General features: G+C 39.4%; 1 protein-coding gene across 4 annotated transcripts in view; it reads left to right on the top strand.

The window, feature by feature from the left end:
- The window catches only part of MBNL2 (muscleblind like splicing regulator 2), a 107,719-nt gene that overhangs the window by 23,930 nt on the left and 63,327 nt on the right, over nt 1-20,462 (top strand). For all 4 annotated transcript variants that reach the window (XM_083855876.1, XM_083855874.1, XM_083855875.1 and 1 more), the window contains exon 2: nt 14,232-15,057. In XM_083855876.1, the coding sequence (XP_083712002.1) occupies nt 14,884-15,057 (174 nt within the window). In that variant the 5' untranslated portion in view covers nt 14,232-14,883. The remainder of the gene's footprint in view (nt 1-14,231; nt 15,058-20,462) is intronic.

Below are 20,462 nucleotides of genomic sequence, written 5' to 3'. Positions count from 1 at the left end.
AAAGCAGAGAAGGAAACTCTCGGCAAACCTAATTATGAAAATTACAGTATATTATTAGAAGTAAAACATGATATTTAATCTTGTGGGTTTGTTGTGAACTTCTGTTCTGACTTTAGTCTTCATACTGTCTGCAAATGCTTAGCACTTTTAGCTGCTCTTTTAAATTAAATTTCTTTAACATCCATAAGGCCTAAGTCATCATGATAACTGGGTTCCACAAAAATCGTCAGGTTACAAAGATGAGATGATTAACTGCTTTCATTTTGTTTAATTTTGAGCTTTCAGGATTTTTATTTCCTAGCTCTTCCCTACCATTGTCACAATTGTATTCCTTAATGAAAACTGACAGTGGCTTGTAAACCAGTTGTAGGTGATAAAGTTTTATGAAATGCACTTGATGTTTTCAGATTTCCAGTGAAATGGGCAAGAGATAACTGTGCTGTTGTAGAGTTCTCTTCTTGAAGAGAAAATTCTTGTAATAGGAATCAATATAAGGTGGTGGTGGTTTGGGAGTTTTTGTTGGTTTTTTTCTTAAAGAGAAATGAAGTTAAAACAGACTTAGTAGTATTCTGCTTTGGTGAGGATAACCACCTATATCTCACCTATCTGTTGGAGTCCAGGACATGCCTTTGGATGACGTGAGACCTGGGAAAGGGAATTTGAGCCTGGACAGGGGGGTGTGGAGCCGGTCCAGGGGGGTTGGAGACCTTGGCACAGAGCCCAGGAGGACACTGAGTTTGATCTTAGCCCATGGGAGAAACTTCCGCCACAAGGAGGGGAATTGCAAATCACCAGGAAGTGAAAATAGTAGTTTAGCACAGTAGAAGATGCAAAATTCAGTAGTTTTAGGGTTCTTAGAATAGAGGTAAATGGGGGACAAGATGGTGGAATTTGGGTGGTATCTCATGTCCCTCTCCTTCCTCGTCCTCCATCTTCTGGGGTGGTGATGATATAAGGTAGTTAGAGTGGATTGGGTCAAAGCAGAAGTGACCCTTTTAGTGTAAGCACTAGGCATTGGTGTGAAATAGTAAATAACCTACACGTAACTATCTGTATAAATGTAAGGTGACGTCTCATCAGGGGGCAGTCGCCTCATGTCTCAGCTGCTGTCCGGACCTCGGCTGGGAGCGGAGAAAAACTTTGTGATATCAAATAATAAACAGCTTGAGAAACCAGAAATCAAGGCCTTGAAGACTCCGCTTCTTTGTACCAACGTGACTCGGGGCTTTTAGAGGGCAAGGACTTTAAACAACTTGAATCTCGGGTGAGGAAACCAACCCAAGACTATCTGGGTCTCCAATCACCAAAACACCAGCATACTTTTCACTTAGGGGAAAGGTAAATGTGATGATTATAATTTTTGAAGTGCTTCATTGAGAGGTAAAAATGATTTTCCTGAAATGGGACATTAAAATTTGTGGACAGGTTTCTACTTATCTGATTTTAAAATACTGTTTTTTTTTTAATTTGTGTGGTGGTTTTGACTCCAGTTTTGCAGTTAGGAAATTCAGGGTACATCATGTAGGATTATTCTTTAATTGTTTTCCTGATGGACTTCATTCATCTGGTGAAAAAATATGGGACCTTAAATTGTGGATTTCCATTCAACTTTCTAGAACCATAATAATTAAATTGACCACTCCCCCAATATGTCAATTGAGTGAACTTTTTTGGTAAGAAAGGAGCAGGAATACCACTGCATCTTTGTTGTCTCTCTCTTTTCTGTCTTTCCAGAATATAATTTTGGGGGAGGTTGAGGTTTTTTGTTGTTGTTGTTGTGTGGTTGTTTTTGTTTTTTTTTTTTTTTTTTTTTTTTTTTTTTTTTTTTGGCAAGGGCTGGTGGGTTGGGGCAGAGGGGATTTTTTTGTTTTGTTTTGTGTTTTTATTTTTCTTTTGGGTTTTTGTTTGGTTGGTTGCTTTGGTTTTTTGGTTGTTTTTTTTTTTTTTTTTGGGGGGGGGGATTTTTTTCTCTATTTTGGGGGGGGTTTATTTATTTTTTGTAGTGGAAAGTCCTGTTCAGTTGCTATAAAGTGGTACCATGGTTTCTGTTCTTTCAGGTGATGGGCAGAAGGATAAATGTGGAGGAGAGCCATTCAAGTGGGTTTTCAGGATTTCTAGAAGCTGTGCATTGTTATAAAGTGGTTATCTCTGTGAAAGCCAAATATTGGTAGTGCAAACTTTGCAGCCCATAAAGTTGCAGAGGATTGCTAGAGGGCATTAACTTTGACCAGGAGTGAAGCTGTTCTTTTTTTTTTTTTTTTTTTTTTTTTTTTTTTTTTTTTTTTTTTTTGGCTTGAATTTTGTTTTCTGGTCTGGTTTGATTTTATGTCTCACCTGTTTTATCCTGGAATTGTTGTATTAAATGGAAAGAATTCCTATCAGATGTGAGGGACCAGAGCATGTACAGGCTGAAGGTTAGAAGTTATAAAAGCTCTTATTTACAAGCCAAACAAATACTGCACTGAAATGAGGCACATGCAAAATACACGTTTAAGTAATTTTTGATAACTTGTTTTTTGGAGTAGAAATGTGTGTAAGCAGAATGGCAACAGTCCACTTCTTATGTTTATATAGATTTTTTGTTTCTGAGTGGTGTTGAGGATGTTACTCGACCACATCAAATTTCTTTTTCTTTTTTACTATTTATTCACTTTGTAACACAGAAATTTTGACATTGTCTTTTAATGGTGTTGTATATCAAGTTGATATTTGTGCATGGTTAAAGGAAGCTCTTAATTTATGGTTTAACACAGAAGTTATGCAAGGCAATACATATTGTAAAGTGCAAAACAAAGTGTGTCTTTAAATGTCCTTTTTCTACTAAGCTTGAACTACAACAAATAAATTAAGCTTCTGAAAAGGACAAAAATGTCGAGACTTACTTTAACCAGTCCAAATGTTTCCCTGCAATGTGAGGGGAAAACTGTCTCTTGCCAAAAGCCAGTTGCTTGTGCTCAGTTGTCAGAAGCATCTCCATTGCTTTGAAAGTGCTGGGAAATGCCAGGCTGTGCTTACCTGCTCTGCCATTCCCAGCAGGACAGAGACAAAGGTCTGGAAGAGTACTCTGTCAAACCATTTATAGGAAATGCGCTCAGTTTTCACTGCAAAACATTGCAATTCATTGTGTTAAAGCATGAAAGCACTTGATTTTTCAATGTTTTAAAGACTTTTTTTTTTTCCTTCTGCTCTCTTCACAATAAATAGCTGAGTTAAAGTAGAGGCTGTAATTTGAATATTGAGAAAATTTTTGATTTAAGATGAAGACATGCCTGGCTCTGAGACACTGATTAATGCTCCCTAACCTGTCAGTATAGCTGCCTAAATCCATTTCCTTTTCAACTTTTAAGCTAAGAGAAATTAAAACAAAGACTCTATATATAGAATTACTTTTTAAAGATACTGGCTGGAGGTTTTTGTTGTGGTTTGGGGTTTTTTTCCGTTACAGAAACCTGAATGTAGTTTATGTCCTCTTACTGTTATAGACAAATGAACTATACACATGGTAGAAAAATGAATATGAACTCATCCACTAGCCTTACTGTAGACAAATAAACTTTCTAAATTTATTTCTGTGTAGCTTTTCTGTGTTTAAGTACTTTATCTCCTTTTAGTTGTTAATTAAAAAAAAATAAGGTTACTCTCTAAAATGAAACTGAGTTGAAAAGTAGCTTTCTTCAAGTGGCAACGGGTGGTGAGCTTTTTGGACTGAGGGCGACATGTTACACAAATCAAAACAACAGATCGATATGACCCATTTTCGTTGGGTCAGTGCTTCTTAATTGGTGCTCAAGCAAAAAGGAAGGTCAGTAGCAGCACTGCACACCAAACCCTAAATTCGTCATCCTGGAGCTCAGGAAAAAAAAAATGTTTACTTGGTAGACAATGTCTGCAGATGATTATTGTGCACTCCTTCCAGTTGTAACTCTGTTATTTGCCTCAGGATTAAATAGAAGTATTCAAGACTTCCAGGAAAACAGACATTAACCAGAAGTTCCAAGTCATATGAGAAAAGCTTTTCTCTTCTTCCCTGCCACCAGTTGCCAAAACGATTTTAGGAGAAAAGCATTCTCTTTCTGAACTTGTGATAGTTTTTAACTGAATAGTCATTCACTAAATGCAAATTTATTTTATTCCAGAAGAAGTGAGTTTGTATTATGTATTGTCAAATACAACACAGGTAGACTTTAAATGTTGGTTTTGTTTAGGGGTTTTTGTTTGTTTTTTCTTGTGGACAAATGCATGAATTTTGAAAATAAAGTTTCTTACTGTTATCTTCACATGGAATATTATTAAATATTTTCTTTATTCACCTTGGAGGACCAAAGATAATCAGGCAGGAAGCCATCTCTGTTTACAACACACGAAGGCTACCTACCTTGAGAAGAGACCAGTAGAGACCCACCTGTTAAATAATACCTTTTTTTTCTTCAAGGCTATGCTAAAACCCCATATCTGTTTGTTTGGGTTTTTTTAACGGGGAAGGGTCTTTGAAGAAATGACTTTTTGTAGGAGATCTCAGCTGCTGTGTGAATGTTAGTATAAAAACACTATTAAAAATACAAAAATAAATCATTTTTGAAGGTACTTGTTAACTACCTGCTATTTTATAGGTGACTTTAGAGTTAGTTGCTGCTCCATCTTTTTAACTGCTGTAAGATATGAAGTATTCTGGCATAGACACCTAATCAGGCTTTTCAGTATGTCCTGTGTTCTGCATCATGAGGATTTCTTTAGTTTTGGAAGTAAATAAAACTGGTGTTGTGTGTTACATGCACACTACTAATGGAGCAAAAGGGGAATTGAATCCTTGTGATAAGATGGACTCTGATGGAGGCTTGCTTGGGCAATCTTCTGAGTACTAAAGACACTCCTGAGGTTTTTCTTTTCCCTGCCAAAAGCACTTTGCCATCGTGGTAAGTCGTTACTTCCAAAATATGTTTGAGATGCTTGTGAAATGCTTTGGGTCTGGTAGAATGAAAGAGTGCCTTGCTTAGGCTCCTTTTGACAGGCTCTCAGGTTTTCTTCCTTCTCTGTTGGGTTGCTAAGAAAGATCCCTGCTTCTGGGAGTGTTCCTAGGTGATGCAGCTTGGGGGGCAGGGGAAGGGGTCTTAGTGTTTCTTCCTCTTGTGGTAAAAGTGGTTTTAAAAGTCTTTTTCTCCAAGCTCCGCTTTTGCTGGAGCTTTTAGTTTAACACATTCGGGAGTACTGGTAAAACAACATAGATTGAAGGCTTTTGTAATCAGTCATCTTATTCCCCAGCTCCAAGTGTGGTTTTCAATTTTTTGTGGATTTCCAAAGAAGTCCTGGAGTGTTTCCTTCCATATCCATGCTCCTCTCTTGAGAGTCTGTGCTTTTGTCAACAATTGTGAGAGGCAGTCAGGCTTCCTCTTGGTATCCTACTTTTCATGCACATTATAAAGGACATTTCTGACAGTGCAGCATTTGAAAAAGGGATTGAGGAAATCCATGGAAGAAAAAAATCAGTGAGACCTATTAAATACAAAGACATCAGTTACAGGTTGTTGGGAGAAAATTCATAGAAATTATCATGCTCTGCCTGCCCTGGTTCTCTACTCTTCTGAAGACATCTAGTATAAGCCATAGACACAGGCTGCATTTTGGGCTAGATGGTCTCTTTGGCTCATCTGCTAAGGTCCTTGTGTGTGGTGTTATCCTGTACTCAGTTAAAAGGTGGAGAAAATGGCACAGGAATGCAGGTATTTTATCTCAGAACAGTGATGCTGCTTGAATTTATTGTAGGAAATCTGTTCAGCAGAATGGGTTTAGCACTTAAGAGGCAGTTGGAGTTAACACATTAGATAGTGCTCTTGCTGCCCTCACCTCAGGAGCTTGGTTTGGATGTTCCATGCAACTTCCCAGTGATGGGTAATTTGCTGGAGTATAATATTAATAATGCTGTTGGCAGTCTTAAAACATGTGCAGCTTGTGAATCCAACATGTCATTAATTTACATAAAGTCCTCAGTTTATTCAGACTTATCCTTGTCTTTCAGTGCAAAGGGATGCTGTTTGTCACATAAACAAGTATCTCAGCAAGATTTCTGCCTTCTTGGCTTAGAGCAAAACTGGACTAGAGAAAATAGAAAATTGACAACAGCCTGAGCTCTTTTAGTTTGTGCTCCTGTGTAACAGCATGTTATCGGTCCTTTGGCAGGTGAGAACAGTCATTTGATCACACATTCCCTCCATGCTAGTCTATAAAAATTTCTCAGTACATAAGCACACTTTTCTATAAATACTTTACAGTCCTAAAAAAACGTAAATACAATGCATGTCTGCAGCTGGGTGTGAGTGGAAGGTCCTAATACACCGGGGTACCCTTTCCTGGGGAATTGGGTTTGATTAATAGCTATTACGTGCTGCACTCTGCCAAAAGCAAAACATTTGTGTCCACAAGAGGCCAAGTGGTAACGTCATTGCTGCCGGGGATGATTAACTCTGCTTGACGAGGCACAGAAACAGAAATTGCTTTTGCCCTCTTGTCAAGGTGGGAACAGAATTTTGTGTATGAAATTCATATGCCTAGAGGATGAAATCAGGTTAATTTGGACTTAGAAAGTGTTCAAGTTAAAAACTGTGAGAAGGTACAAACCGAGAGAGGAGGAATAGAATAAAAACAAAAGTAGTTTGCTGGAAGATGAAAACTCTTTTCTGCAATTGCATTTTAACTGAAGCATAATAAGCATTAGTTTTTCCAGCATGACTTTGAAGCATTTTGGTATTAGAAAATACTCTTGTGGGCTGTAGTCATCCACTGACCTAAAGTGCAGCAGAAATATTTCATGGTCCATTAGCAAAGTAGTACAGTGGGTTGCTGAAAAGGTCCCAGGCTGTGTTGGTTGTTTCACAGTCAGTGGTACACCTTCCTCCTCACCTGCTTCCCCAGGGACAAAGGACATTAGTGTTATTATATTGTAAAGCCAGCTTCAAAGGGAAGCGGCAGGTTTTAACAAGAAGCTCATTGCCACACTGTAAATAGTGGGGGACATACTAAAAAGCCTTAACCAGGTACATTAGTGATCGTGACAAGGAAAATATGGCTCATTTAGCAAAACTGATTTGAAGGTCATGCTCAGTTTAAATAAAGCAGACTGGTGTTTTCTAGTCTGTCCCCGGACTTCAGTCAGCTTAACTAAAATAGTTAGGATCGTCTCTGTGTAAAGTGTGCATCTGAATTGCAGTTCACAAGTGTTCATCGCTGGTTGTATAACAGGCAAAGAGATGTTGCAATAATTGATCTCCAAGTCAAGCAAATAAAATAAATAATGATTTTTTTGTAAGTCCTGACACTTCTGATTTCAGCTGGTTCATGATGACTTAATGCAAGACCCAAGATTAGAATTTTAGTATTTTTGGCTACCAGCCACCTGATGAAACAAGTGGTCTGCTTCCCCAATATGGCAATTCTGGCTTCTTCCTCATTTGAGCAATACTGGTTTCCTCAATGCCACACAGGAGCTGCTTAACATCTTAAAGTGGAAAAAAAAACCCTGAAAATTATTAAAGAAATGTTCGTAAGTTTCGTAAGTTTGAAATTTATAGAAGAAAATGCATTCATCATGCTCTATGTACTGTAATTGAATGGCTCTTCTTAAAAATATTATGGTGACAGAAAGATTTCCCATTCATATTTGCCATCAAAGAATGGATAACGTGTCATGGAAACCTGTTCTATTTTCTCTGGTTTCTTGAATTTATGGATTGTTATTTTTTGTGCCTCCACAACAGTTCAGAGGAGAGCCAAAAGTTTGAATCTGGTTTTAGTGCTGTTTTTTATGTAACTATGCAGACACTACTAAACTACCGTGCATTGTCCAGTCTTACTAGATATCTAGTTCAAGGGTACATATAAAAAAGATTAATATTAGAAATCGGTTTAAAGAGAAGAACACAAAGCTGGCATAGTACTGATGCATGATACCTCTGTACTGTTAGATCACTTCTGGTCCTGTTTCCCTAGTTTGGAAGGATGATGGGATGAGAAAAGCCTATCTACCACAGGAGAATCTCCTGCATGTTCTTTCTTTAAGATGTAGTTTAATCAAATGTTATTAACAAGCACGCTGACTGTCACATTATTTGTCTGTAAAATTACTTTATTTTTTATTTAATTCATATTGGCATTTTTTGATGTAGGATCCTCTTTGTATTGGCTAGTGGAGGTTCTTACACAATGAGGCCTAAATTACCATGTGATGCCTGAGAGCCAGCCTTGCTTTCCAGGGACAGGGAGCATGTCCTGTGTCATACAGCACTGCAGCTAAAGGAGCTTGCAAAGAGGAGCCAGACCTGCTGCAGCTGGGATGCCCTGCCCTGTCCTGCCTGCCCTGCTCCATCAGGAGTGGGACGTGAGCAGGTGGCCGTGTCTCTCTGTTGAGTTGGCCAGTACGTGTGAGGCAGGGGGCATTATGCTGCTGTGTTATTCTGTACCTGATGAGGCAGATTAGAATGGATCCAGCTGTAGCCTGGGATTAAGCTGTAGTCTTGCTTTCCTCAGCAGAGAGTTTGGGGGAGCTCAAGAGAAAACTTCACAGCGAAGTCAAGGAAATGGCAAGTAGCTGTAATTTAAAGCAACAGTGGAGTGGGTTTGTGGGGTTGTGGCTGTCCTTTAGTGGACAGCTTATCTTCCATTTGGTGGCCTTGAATTTATTTAAAGCAAAAAGTTGAAGTTATTTAAAGCAAAAACAATAGAGGGAAAAAAGGACATTTAAGAGTGCAATGATGAGATTTAGTTGAAAAACAGAAGCAAAGTTCCACCGTCTTTTGGACTACAGCACCTGCCAGTGTCTCCTAAACATGTCTGTGTCTTGAATGATTTGAGAGTGGAGTCCACTATGCAGCTGCAAACAAGAGGTATGAGTGGGATTTGAATGCCTTTTCCTGGAATAAGGGTGAGGGTCCAGTAGTTGTCAAGTTTTCAAATATCTGTATTTCCATTGTGAATGTTCAGGATATGTAACTTGATCTTGCTACAGGAGCATTCCTATGTGTTAAACTTATGCAGGGAACCTTTCCACTGGGTTTTGTCTGTAAACATAGTGAAATGCAAAGCAAGTTTCCTTTGCAAGTAGGCCAACTGCTGAAGAAGCAGCAGCTGTTTGAAGGAGCACAATTCTTGTCAGTAGTGTGAAGATGCATCTGTGGAGTGGGGCACATTGGTTAATCTGTGTTTTCAGATGTCCTGAGGCCTCTGGAAGTGGTTTTGTTTTGTCCCACATCTTCTGACCCAGGTAAAATTACTGATTCAAAACTAGTAAGTCCAGGGTGAAAGAAATGGCTAAACTATTTATTTCTAAGAGGTCAGTTTATTTCCTGAACAAAAAGGAGCATCATGAGAATCTGAGTTTAAGTAGTATGTGGTCAAGACATTGCTGGCTTGTGAACTTGTGCTGTGGAGTGTGAAGCTAATGATGCTTACGGTTAACACTGTCTAAGGGTAGAGAGCCTGTTTTCTGCTGCTTCCAGCTGGACCTTAAAGTTTTGACATGAATTTCTTTGGGCCTGATGTCTCCTGTTCGGTCATTGTTATTGTTTCTTTGTTAAAAAGTTTCTGAAATTTAAGACTATGAGCATGATTTTCTGGGAGAAAGCAACATGAGGTTTTTTTTATGTGTAAATGGATAAAAGTTGTAGCAGCAGCCTACTTTGGCCCAGGGGCTAAAAATTGTACAGTGTCGTTTCCCTGGGGTTAGAGAGTTGACCTTGGTCTTTCTGAAAAAGATCTCACATTTCACTAAGAAAACAGTTTGTCTCTGAAGAGTGGCAGTATATGCATGCTGGGTTTGAAAACTAAGTTCTCAATGCATTGTCTTGGCATTGGAGTATCCAGCAGGTCAGTTTTGGTGGCTGTAGATAGGTCCTGAAGATAAGTTTTTTCCCACCTGAGTTCCTGTGTTTAATTCAATTTGGGTAGCAGTCTGTAAGTCAACATGTTTCTCCCTGCTAGTGACCTAGAGAAGTCTCACCTTGCTTTCACAGCATAGGGAGTATTTGGGGTTTGGGGCATGTTTTGGTTTTGGTTTTTGTTTCCTTGTTTTTAAAACAGCATTGTTTATAAATTATCAAACTTGTTAAGGCTAAGTATATTTTGTACATCTGTTCTCTCTGGGGAAGAAGAGTGAATATACTTCAAACTTACAGTCCCCTTTAAGTACAACTGAGGGTTTTCTAACTTTTTAATTCTTGAGTTTCTGGTAAATTTATAGGAGAAATATATAGATCATGTTGATAAATTTTGACAGTAGGATCAACAAATTGACCCCCAGTGTTGACATCTCTGACTGATGATTTTAATGTGATGAACGTTTAAACCTCAAAAAGTGTAAAACTGTCTTCACACCTTTTGAGTGGATTTAGTGGTTCCTCTAGAGATCTGTGGTGAGATCATGTAGAAGACTGTGCTCCTTTATGGAAGTCAAAATCTGCAGACATGACTTTTGAAGATGAGGTCTTTGCTCATTACTACATGTTATCTACTGAAACATGAATACATCATGTCCAGGAAGTCTCAGCTTCGCCATTAGACAGATACTGCAAAATCCATTGCCACATAATCTGGCTGATAAGTAAAACTACTGTACCAAAGCACCTCATATTTTGTAGATAGCAAGAGCTTCTATTTTCCAGCTGAAAGAGCCAACTGGTTTGTAATAGGACAGGGCTTTGTATACACTTGCAATTCTCAAAGATGAGGCTGTCTGCCCCATATTTCTCTGAGAATCTTTTCTGTGGGCCTCTAGTGTCTGTGTACTTTGTCTTGTTTAATAATTAAAAGGATTTTTTTTCTTAACTCTAACGAAGGCCTTCTACTCCTATGCCTTGCTAGCTTTCTGCGAAAGGGAAGTGATGCTTATCCTAAAAAGGATCCAAAGCTAAATAGCTTTTACAAATACATGTCTATGAATTTCATTTCACTGAACTAGGAAAAACTGCATTTGTAAGTGTGCATTCTTGATCAATTTGATTGATTCAACTGTGTGAGATAATAGTTGTAAAAAGACAAAAAGAATTTGTTCTTGTATTGAGTGTTTTCTTCATCTTCAGTAAGAATATTTTGCAGCTCAGTTGTTTGTAAGTTTTGATAGTTTGTTTAGCTATAGTGGGGAGTGTTGTCTTGAGTTGAGATCATTAATGATAATAACAAGAAAACAACAAAACCATCAAGCAAACAAAAGCTTCTGCCAGGATAAGGGACAGTTGGTGCTGAGGGCTTTATGCTGGTGAGGTACCATTGGTTTTGGCAGGACATCTACCTTTGGCTGATATGTTGGGATACAGTTAGAAATAGTGGGAAGCGGAGCAGAGTGTGCATTTTCTGGAGCCATTGGTTTTCTCCAGGTGGGTGGGTTTTGCAATACACAAGGTCAGGGTAAGCTGTGATGTCAATAATGGCGTGTGACCTGGCAGGCATCTTACTGAGGATTATTATTGTTGTTGTTACATTTTCTTATGTAAATTCCATTCTTTTCCCTTATTTACTTCCCTGTTTACTCAAACTGTTGGATTTTTCCCTATAACCACAGTCTCTCCTGCATTCCTTCTAAAATTTCTTCTTGTACCTCTCTCTTCCAGTGTTCACAACCTTTCTCCATCTTTCTTCCATTTCCTATGAAGTCTCTTGCTTCCTTTCTGTTTCACAACCAGCCATTTCCTTTTCCTACCTTCCTCTCCCATTTTTTCCTTCTCTTGGGCACTTTCCTCATATGTTGAATTCTACTTTTCTTGGCTTCTCCATAGTTTTATTCCCTGCTTTGTCTTTTCTCTCCCTTCTCCTCATTTTGTGTCCCTCATGTTCAGGTTTTCAAGGTGGCATCTCTTCCTTCATCCTGCTGGTGCAGGTGATGGGCAAAGGAGGTATGACAGCTGCCTAGCCTGTGGTTGTGAACACATAGGTCTTTAAGTGGTAGGGATGAAGGATTCCAAATTATTATATCCTCACCATGTTTGTACTTGTCTCCTGCAGAAGGCATGGCCTCCTTCAGAAGGACTCAGTTCTGTCTTCTGAGTTTGCAACAGTAGAAACGCCTGAGGCACTTGGGATACCTGATGCCACATTGATGGCTCTTGAGAAATCAGGTGGCATTGTTATGTTTGACAAGATGTGGATTTTTGAGACAAACTTTTCATGCTTCCCTTTCTTTAGAAAATCTTCATGTAGCATGAGGATAAGAAATAGGATGATAGTGTGTTTCACTCTTCTATTCTCCAACCCCAAATGCTTTTTGGTATGAATTCTTGCTGTAGTCTCACAAATCTTCTATGTGAATTTTGCTGTGCACTTATTTTTTAAAACCATGGCCATTGCCATTTCTATACTGTGTGCTGTTTGCTTTGCTGCCACATGCTGTGTCTGGTTTTTTTCAGTCTTAACACCTACTACTTGAGAAACAACTTTGTCAATTTTATGGTGTGCAGCCCTGCAGAGTATTACTACTTGTGACTTTCAGCAGTGTGCGGTATAACATTTACCCTTTTCCCAAAATTTCCATCTGTCTCCTACATCTATTACTGAAAACCGTTACTGACATTTCTGAATTGGAATGTGTGGCTCTAGGGAAAGTATTTCCTCTTTTACATTTAGCCAGCTAAATCATCAGCCCAACAAGCTATCAGCTCAACAAGCCCTTGTGAAGGGGCTCTTTTTGTCTTTCCTCCTCTCTTTCCTTTTCATCAGTTATAAGTATTTTCTCACCTCTTTGTACGCTTTCAACTTAATCTCATTCTTCATTGATGCTGTCAGACAACATTGATGGAATATTTAATTTGTGGAGTTTGTAATTATATACTGTACTCTAATTGCATAAAATTATTTCAAAATGTACTGATTCTTTTGCGCCTTGTTGTTCTTTATGACCAAGTAAAGCTAAGTGTCATTCAGACCCATCTTACTGCACATTAGACTTAAAACTGAATTTTTGAGCAATTAGCATTGCATTGGCTTTATTCATGCTAGCAGTAGGAACTTTTGGTATAAGTGTTGGTCACATAGTAAAACCCCTTCTGGTAGCATTGCTAAGTAGCCGAAAAGCCTTTTGATGTGAAAACCTAGAAGTCAGAACTGGGATCTGATCCTGCAACTGGATGTACATAATTCTTACTCACTTAACTAACAATACTGACTTCAATTGAGACCAGTGAATCCAAGCACAAATTGGTAATTGTTCTGACATGGAAAAGCTGACAGTGTTTTTAGAACTATTTTTATTGACGTATTTTAAAATCCCACTTATTCCAGTCCTTCCTCTTTTCTTTTTTCTTGCACAAAAATAATCCATCAACTATTTCTAGCTGGTATTTGCAAAATAAAAGTTGTGTTCCTTTGAAGCTGAATAGAAGGAAACGTCATATTCATGGTTTCACTGTGTGTGTATAAAATATAGTTAGTGGTTAAAATTTTTTGTAATATCTAACCCTTTGATTTTCAGATCTGTTTTTCTGTAAAATATCCGAGCTATTTTATAGTCCCCAGATAGTTTAAGTGCCGTATTGGAATCTTGGAGGTTTTGATGCTGAAGGATGTATTTGCAGAGGTATACAAAGGCTAATTATATCAAAAGAATATTTAGATAAAGACTACCTCATATTAGAAAGGATTCATTGGAGCATGGTGACTTGGTGGGTTGAGCCCTTTCATGAAGCCTTTATGGAACAGCCTCTATGTTAACGGGGAAGCTAACTCTATTGTCTGCATATGGAAAGTTTTGTTTCCTATAATTTTGGAATGACATTTTTTGGGGTATTTTCCCTTGAGAAATAGAGGGAGACACAAAAAATCTGAGCAGAATATTACCATCCTCATTTCTAAGGAAGTCCAAATAATGAGTAACAACTTGTAATGTAGTAACACAATCTAAAGGGCCAAGTGATAAATTAATGGAAACGGGTTCTTGTATACAGTTTTGGAGACTAAGCACATTTGATTGAATTGTTTCACAACTAGCGTGCCTAATTATTGTGTCTGCCACATTCATCTATTTAAATCATTCCCAACTTTTGGATTGCTGCCTGGAATATTACTGCAGTACGTGTTTCAACTGGTTATTCCCTTGTCACGTGTAACTTCACAAAGGAGGATGGTTTTTGGTTTTTTTTGGAATAAAAAGAGTGAACTTTGGCTGTATGTTTATAGTATCTGATAAAAAGGTCCTATAGGTTTCATAATGTTGATTTGAATGAGTTGCACGTGAACTGATGCTGTATTTGTTTTGTCAGGTCAGTGACTTAAAAAGTGCCTTTGCCAAGTCACTTTTACGAGCGAGGACTGCTACACCCGTGTTCCCAAATCCCGTCTTTGCCAGCCAGACATTGCCTTCACCTTACACCTGGCAGAAGATACCTCAGCTGTCTCCATTTGCCAATTAGTTGATGGAAAATTGAAAGCAGAAAAAGGATTATTGTTATTATTCCTGGGACATGAACAAATGACTGCATTGCTTTTCTCGTGTAATCGATATCGGCACGCAACCATCAGAGGACTGCTATTCTATCAAGGAGTGCCATTGCATTGATGGACCTTGGCTTAAAACCGGTGCATCCGTGATTACAATCAACAAACTCACGTGTTTTACAGACAGAAATGCGACTGAGCATGTGTTTTCCCAGCCAAAAGTCTACAAGTGGGACTTAATGATTGATGAGTGACTGCTTGCTGATAAACTTTCTCTGCTTGTTCTGCTTTGTGTGTGTTGGACGTCGTTAATCGTCCCCCACTGTTTGTTTTTTTAACTTCCTTTTCAATTAGAGGTGAAGTTATTTTTTTCTGATTCCCCCTTGCCCCCTCCCTTTCCTTTGTCATTAGTTTTGGAAATTTCTTCAGCATAAATCACCTGACAGCAACTTACAAGTTCAAAATCAGCTTCTCATCATGGCTTTGAATGTTGCTCCCGTAAGAGATACAAAATGGCTGACATTAGAAGTGTGCAGGCAGTTTCAGAGGGGAACTTGTTCACGCTCTGATGAAGAATGCAAATTTGCACACCCCCCTAAAAGTTGCCAGGTTGAAAATGGAAGAGTTATTGCCTGCTTTGATTCCTTAAAGGTAAGAAAAAGAAACTGCATGTGTAGTGAAAATGCTACTACATCATAGTGAAAGTAAAATAAGAAATGATGAGTGATTCGTTCTTGGTCAGATGTATGTTGAAACAAATGTTGTTTATTGTAATGTTTGTTTACTGAAGCTTTTAAGATTTCTTTCTAAGGTTTTTTTTTTTTTTCAAATGTCACTAGTTGTTTACAAAAATTGCGTGTGGCTGTGGGATACAGAATTTGTTGCAGCTGGTAAGACAATTGTATTCTCCTGAGTACATTTTATGAATTATAATTGTTTCATGGTAAATGAAAATACACAGTGGCACAATGCTATGCCATTCCAGAGTCCTAAACAAATAAATCATATGGAAAGAGTGCAGATTTTTTTCATGTAGATCAATAGAAGTGAGAAAAGTCTAGCAATACTTCAGATTTTACTCAAAGCATTGTTTGCTCTTGGTATTGGAGACTCAGGTAAATTAATAGCATTGTACAGATAGTGCAGATCCGTGCATAGGTTTAGGAAGAGCAAAGGGATTCTCTTCTTTGGAGGAAATTTAGCAGTTATGTAGTTAGGGCATCATCTTCTGACATCAGACGTGCTTTAGAAAACTATTTTTAAAAATTCTGTGAAAATAGTTCATGTACTACATAAAAGAAGATTAATGACCCCCTGGGATTTGAGGAGTACACACTGTTCTCCATGATAATATATTTGTGTTCTTGTGTTAACAGAAGGAGAAAGCTTATTTCATATAAATAATTAAAGGGTAGAATTGAGAATTTCAGATTTTATTCTGAAAGTTTTACTTATGGCTTTACCTTCTGGGCATGGGATAACATCTTGGCTTGCTATTTTAGCTCTGAGGATCAAAATTTCAGTTACCAACAACTCTTTTACTGTGAAAACATCAGTCTGAAAGATAAGAAAACTCAGGGTGGTTTATTTCCATCATAACTTTTTTTTTTTTTTTTGATGCAATGCAAGATATTGTGCTAGGCATCTGCCTTCTGTTTTTTCTCATTTCTTTTCTTTTGAAGATTTAGAAGACAGTATCTCAGGGGAAACATTCATGAGGGGGTTGTGTTCTATGTATCCTGTAAGCCAGAAGAGCACCTTTGGAGTCATGGCAGTATGTCATCGAGGGCTATTAATGACCTTAATCCATGGATTACTGCACGATAAACTGTAACAGCTTCTTTGTAGATGTTCTTGTATATTGGTTGTCTGCCAATGGGATAATTTTTTTTTTAAACAAGCAGACTAGTGTCTGCAGCAAGTGGGCAATACTCTGATTTTATAAAAAATAAGCAGGTCAGTAGAAGGGGTTTTTATGTACTAGTTTTATGAGTTGTGAGGTCTCGGGTCTATGGCTGGGAGGCTGGAGATAAGCGGCAGGACTCGGTCACCGCTGGGCTGGCAGGACACTGGCACTGCCGTGAAAGAGGTGCTGCTGCTGCATCATCCTGGCCAAAGCAGTGATGCACCTGTCCTTGCTGCCTGAGGACAGCATCGCTCTCCCTGGTAGTACTGGGAACTCACAGTGGAGTTGCCAGCTATTCAAGCTGGAGACTTTTGTTCAGGGATGGTTATTTTCTGCAAATAAAAACTGGAGTCACGGACTAAGCTAATAATACCATGAAGAGAAATCCTGAGGGATCACAGTGGATAACTTACTGACAACATGCATCATTGCTCAGTAGAGAGAAGTCCAAAACCCTGTAAAAAAATATAGTTAAAGCAAGCAGCCATGTTTTGACCTAGTGTGGGAGGACATATGTCCTGAAGGGCCAGCCCTCTCCAGCCCAGCTCTGGTGGCTGATGTGCTGCTGCTCTGTCCCACTGCCCATCATCACTCTTGCTCATGCAGATGGGAGCATGCACAGGCCTTCCATCTTGCATCTTCTAGTTGAGTCTAATGGGTTAAATTGCTAGGAAAGATGGGATCATAGCAGGGATTCAGAGTCTTGCTTTAGTGGCCTGAAGCAGCAAAGGTGGAGGCACAGGTTTCTTCCCACCAACTCTGTTACGGGTTGAGGGAAATCCGACAGCGGCTCCTGGGCTCTGAGCACGAGTTGGAGTTGTACATTTCCACGTGTTACTTGATCCTGCTGCCCACAGGAAACTGCTTGGGACTGTTGCAAGTGCACAGCTCTGAGTTGTGCTGGCTGGTGTCCTCACAGTCATTATCTCAGTAATTCAGAAGAGTGTTTGTAAACTGACATGTCCCCAGCAAGAATGTTTGTGCCTGGTTAGCTCAGTTTGCTTATATTGCTGGCTGAGGGACTTCAGGTTAGTCACATAAAACTTAGCTTTTGGAAGTACTGATGTTAATCACACAGTTTCAGAATAAGGCTTTGGCACTCAACAAGTGGAATGATTTTTCCATGTAAATGAACATGCAGAACAGTCTAGAATTATAGATAAAATCAGAATTTAATTTAAAAAAAAACAAGAGCTATTTTCCTTGCTGAACACTGAAGCACAGTTTAATGCAGGCAATTATTTAGCATTTATTTACATAGCATCTAGAGCTCTGGAGGCTTAGCCTTTTTAACTGTCTTGATTTGGGATACCTACTGTAAAAATAAATTATCCTGAGTCTCTGGATAAACATCTTTCTACCCAGGAAAGACAAAAAGGTGGTTTTTTTTAGTCTGATCGAGTTATGTTGCATTTAGGTGGTGCCTGGTAGTTACAGCTGCTCCCTTAGAAGTCAGTCAGACACAAGATACAGGACTCTGAAACAGCCTTTCTTTTATACACTGATTGATCAAAAGAGCCCCTGTTCTGGATAGGCCCATATGCTCCCCTGCGTGCCATCTTCTTTCCAGATTTCCAGGGCAGACAAGGGAGCATGCTATCAGTATCTGCCAGCTGGATCAGACTACCAGAGCACCAGTATGAAGCTGCAGGAGAGAGTCCAGTGAAAGATCACAAAGATGATGAAGAGACTGAAGTGTCCTTCTCATAGGAAAAGTCTCAGAGAGCTGGGACTGTTCAGCCTGGAGAAGGCTCAGGGGAATCCCATCAATGTATATAAATACCTGCAGGGAGAGTCAGGCTCTGCTCAGTGATGCCCAGTGACAGGACTGGAGGCAACAGGCACAACCTGAACCACAGGAGGATCCCTCTGAACATCAGGGAACACTCTTCCCTGTGAGGGTGACAGACCACTGGCACAGGCTGCCCAGAGAGGTTGAGGAGTTTCTATCCATGGAGATATTAAAAAACTATCTAAGATCCACTCCTTGGGCAATTGTCTCTAGGTGACCCTACTTGAGCAGGGGGTTAGACCAGATGACATCCAGAGGACCTTTTCAACTATCCTGTGACTGTGTGACCAGAAACACCTTCACACAGACTTTCCCATAGATTTAGGATTTTTCTAAGCTAGCAAAAGCTGGCTTTGAGACCAAAGAATGTAGTCCCAGCCAGGGACACTTGCCTTTTTGTCATACCATGTCCTCCTTTGTGTTCCCACTGCTATCTTTCTGATTGTGCAGCGTACTGGGTTCGAAACGTAAGTTGTTGCTGTAGTTGCTGCAGAAGAGAGAAGGGCTATGTGGCACTAGCAGAGCACTGGATCACTTCTGCCAGTGAGAGTGCTGTGGCCTTAGGCTGGCCTTCTGGAGTAACATAATTGCATCATAATCCAAATTTTCCTGTATTAAAGTAGTGTATTTGTAGTTCCGGTGGTACCAAGTAAAAGGTCAACAAAATTTAATGGACCCTGTTTACTTTTGTCTGAGAAGGCGTTTTTGGCTCCCAATGCCTGTCCTTGCAATACTTGACTTTAAACCCAGCGAAAGTTGCAACAGCAGGCCATTGGACTGATTACAGCTTTGAGGAGCCAAAATGCTCACTGTGGAAGACTGTCTGGGCTCTGAATATCCATCATCTGTGAGATGCTCCAGGCTAGACAGAAATAGCTAAAGACTAATGAGCCTGGGTCAGATTCAGGCCAGAAACCTGCTGGTTTCAAGCCAGGTTCTGCTGCATGGGCTTCTGAGAGGCAGCTCAGCATTTGTTTCTCCCTCTTTGGTGAAGGACAGAGTCTGCTCTGTTCTCAACAGGGCATTTGTGTAGTTTTAGGAGAATGCAGGTGGATCATCCTTGTGCACACCATGGATAGTGGATGTAGCAGTTGGACAGATGTGTGCCCATTAGCTGGCCACAAGGCTGCTGCCAACAATGATGCTCCCTTCAGCAGAATCCCCGCATGACTGGGTCACCAGTGTGGTCACATAAACACACCCAAAACTGTTCTGGGCAAGTGACCTTGGTGAGCTTAATGTGAGGGTGAAAGTGTCTCTCTGCTAATCCGGTTCACCGCGCTTGAGGTGAATGAAGGGACCTTTCGTGGCAGGGCCCTGAGCCCTCTGATGGTGGGTGGGAAGATAAAGGACACTGAGGAAGCACTGCCAGAGCCTTGTCTGCTGCTGTAACCATCCTGAAACATTTCTGCAGCCCTTACAGACTCCCCTTTGGATGCCTTTGGAAGGGTCTGTGAAGTGACCGTTCTAGCACAAAAGTCTCAGTTTCAGAAACTGCTTCATTTATGATTTTATACTTTTCCCTGGGTTGAAGTAGCTTAATTTAAAATTGAATAATGTGGATATCTAACACTTAATATATGACATTTAGATCCCTCCAAGTTGGACACTATAAGCAAGTCTGTTTTCAAGGCTTTCTTGTCCTGTTAGTAGTAAAGAACAAAATCCTTTCAAAGGAATACTAGTATAGAATATAATGTGTGAGGACAAGAACATGCAACACTTTGCTGTATTTGAATTGGAGTAATTTAAAAAATGAAACCACATAAAAATGAATGGTGATGTTTAGGAGGGGGAAAAGGGGAAAGTTTAGCAGATCAGAAAATACAGTCATGCACATTTTGCTTAGAGTTAACTTCTGTTTGCAGGAATGTCTGAATTTTCAATCCTGGTGTCATTTCTGGACTCAGATTTATATGCTCTCTGCAGGTCAGCTACTAGAAGGACGTGTTGTCTAAGTCAATACAGGTAACAGAGATGGTATCTTGAAGATACTGTTGCAAGTTTTATGGTGGTAACAAGGAAGCAAAAGCTTCTTTGGGGCTTCAGATAACTTTTTCGGTTTTTCATTCAAGTCTAAACACTTTGAACTCTCCTATTTGTTGAGCCAGCAGACTACTGTGAGCTGGTCATCTGCATTTTCATGAAAGCCTTTTAAGAATATGTCTATCTGGTCTCATTTGGCACCACAGAATAAAAAGTAATTGAAAGCTGGGCACAGACTTGCTTACCAAATTAAAAGGTTACTGGGGAAAAAAAAAAAAGAAATTTTAGGAACATCCACTGTGTTGAAAGATCTGGAACTGAAAATAATCTTTTTAAGATGGCCTCAGCTTTATTTAGAAAAAAGGGGGAAAA

The sequence above is a fragment of the Zosterops lateralis genome (genome assembly GCF_965231275.1).
Source record: "Zosterops lateralis genome assembly, chromosome: 2".
Taxonomy (NCBI): Eukaryota; Metazoa; Chordata; class Aves; order Passeriformes; family Zosteropidae; genus Zosterops; species Zosterops lateralis.
The sequence above is the reverse complement of the archived record's forward strand: the minus strand, read 5'-3'. Positions and strand labels throughout refer to the sequence as shown.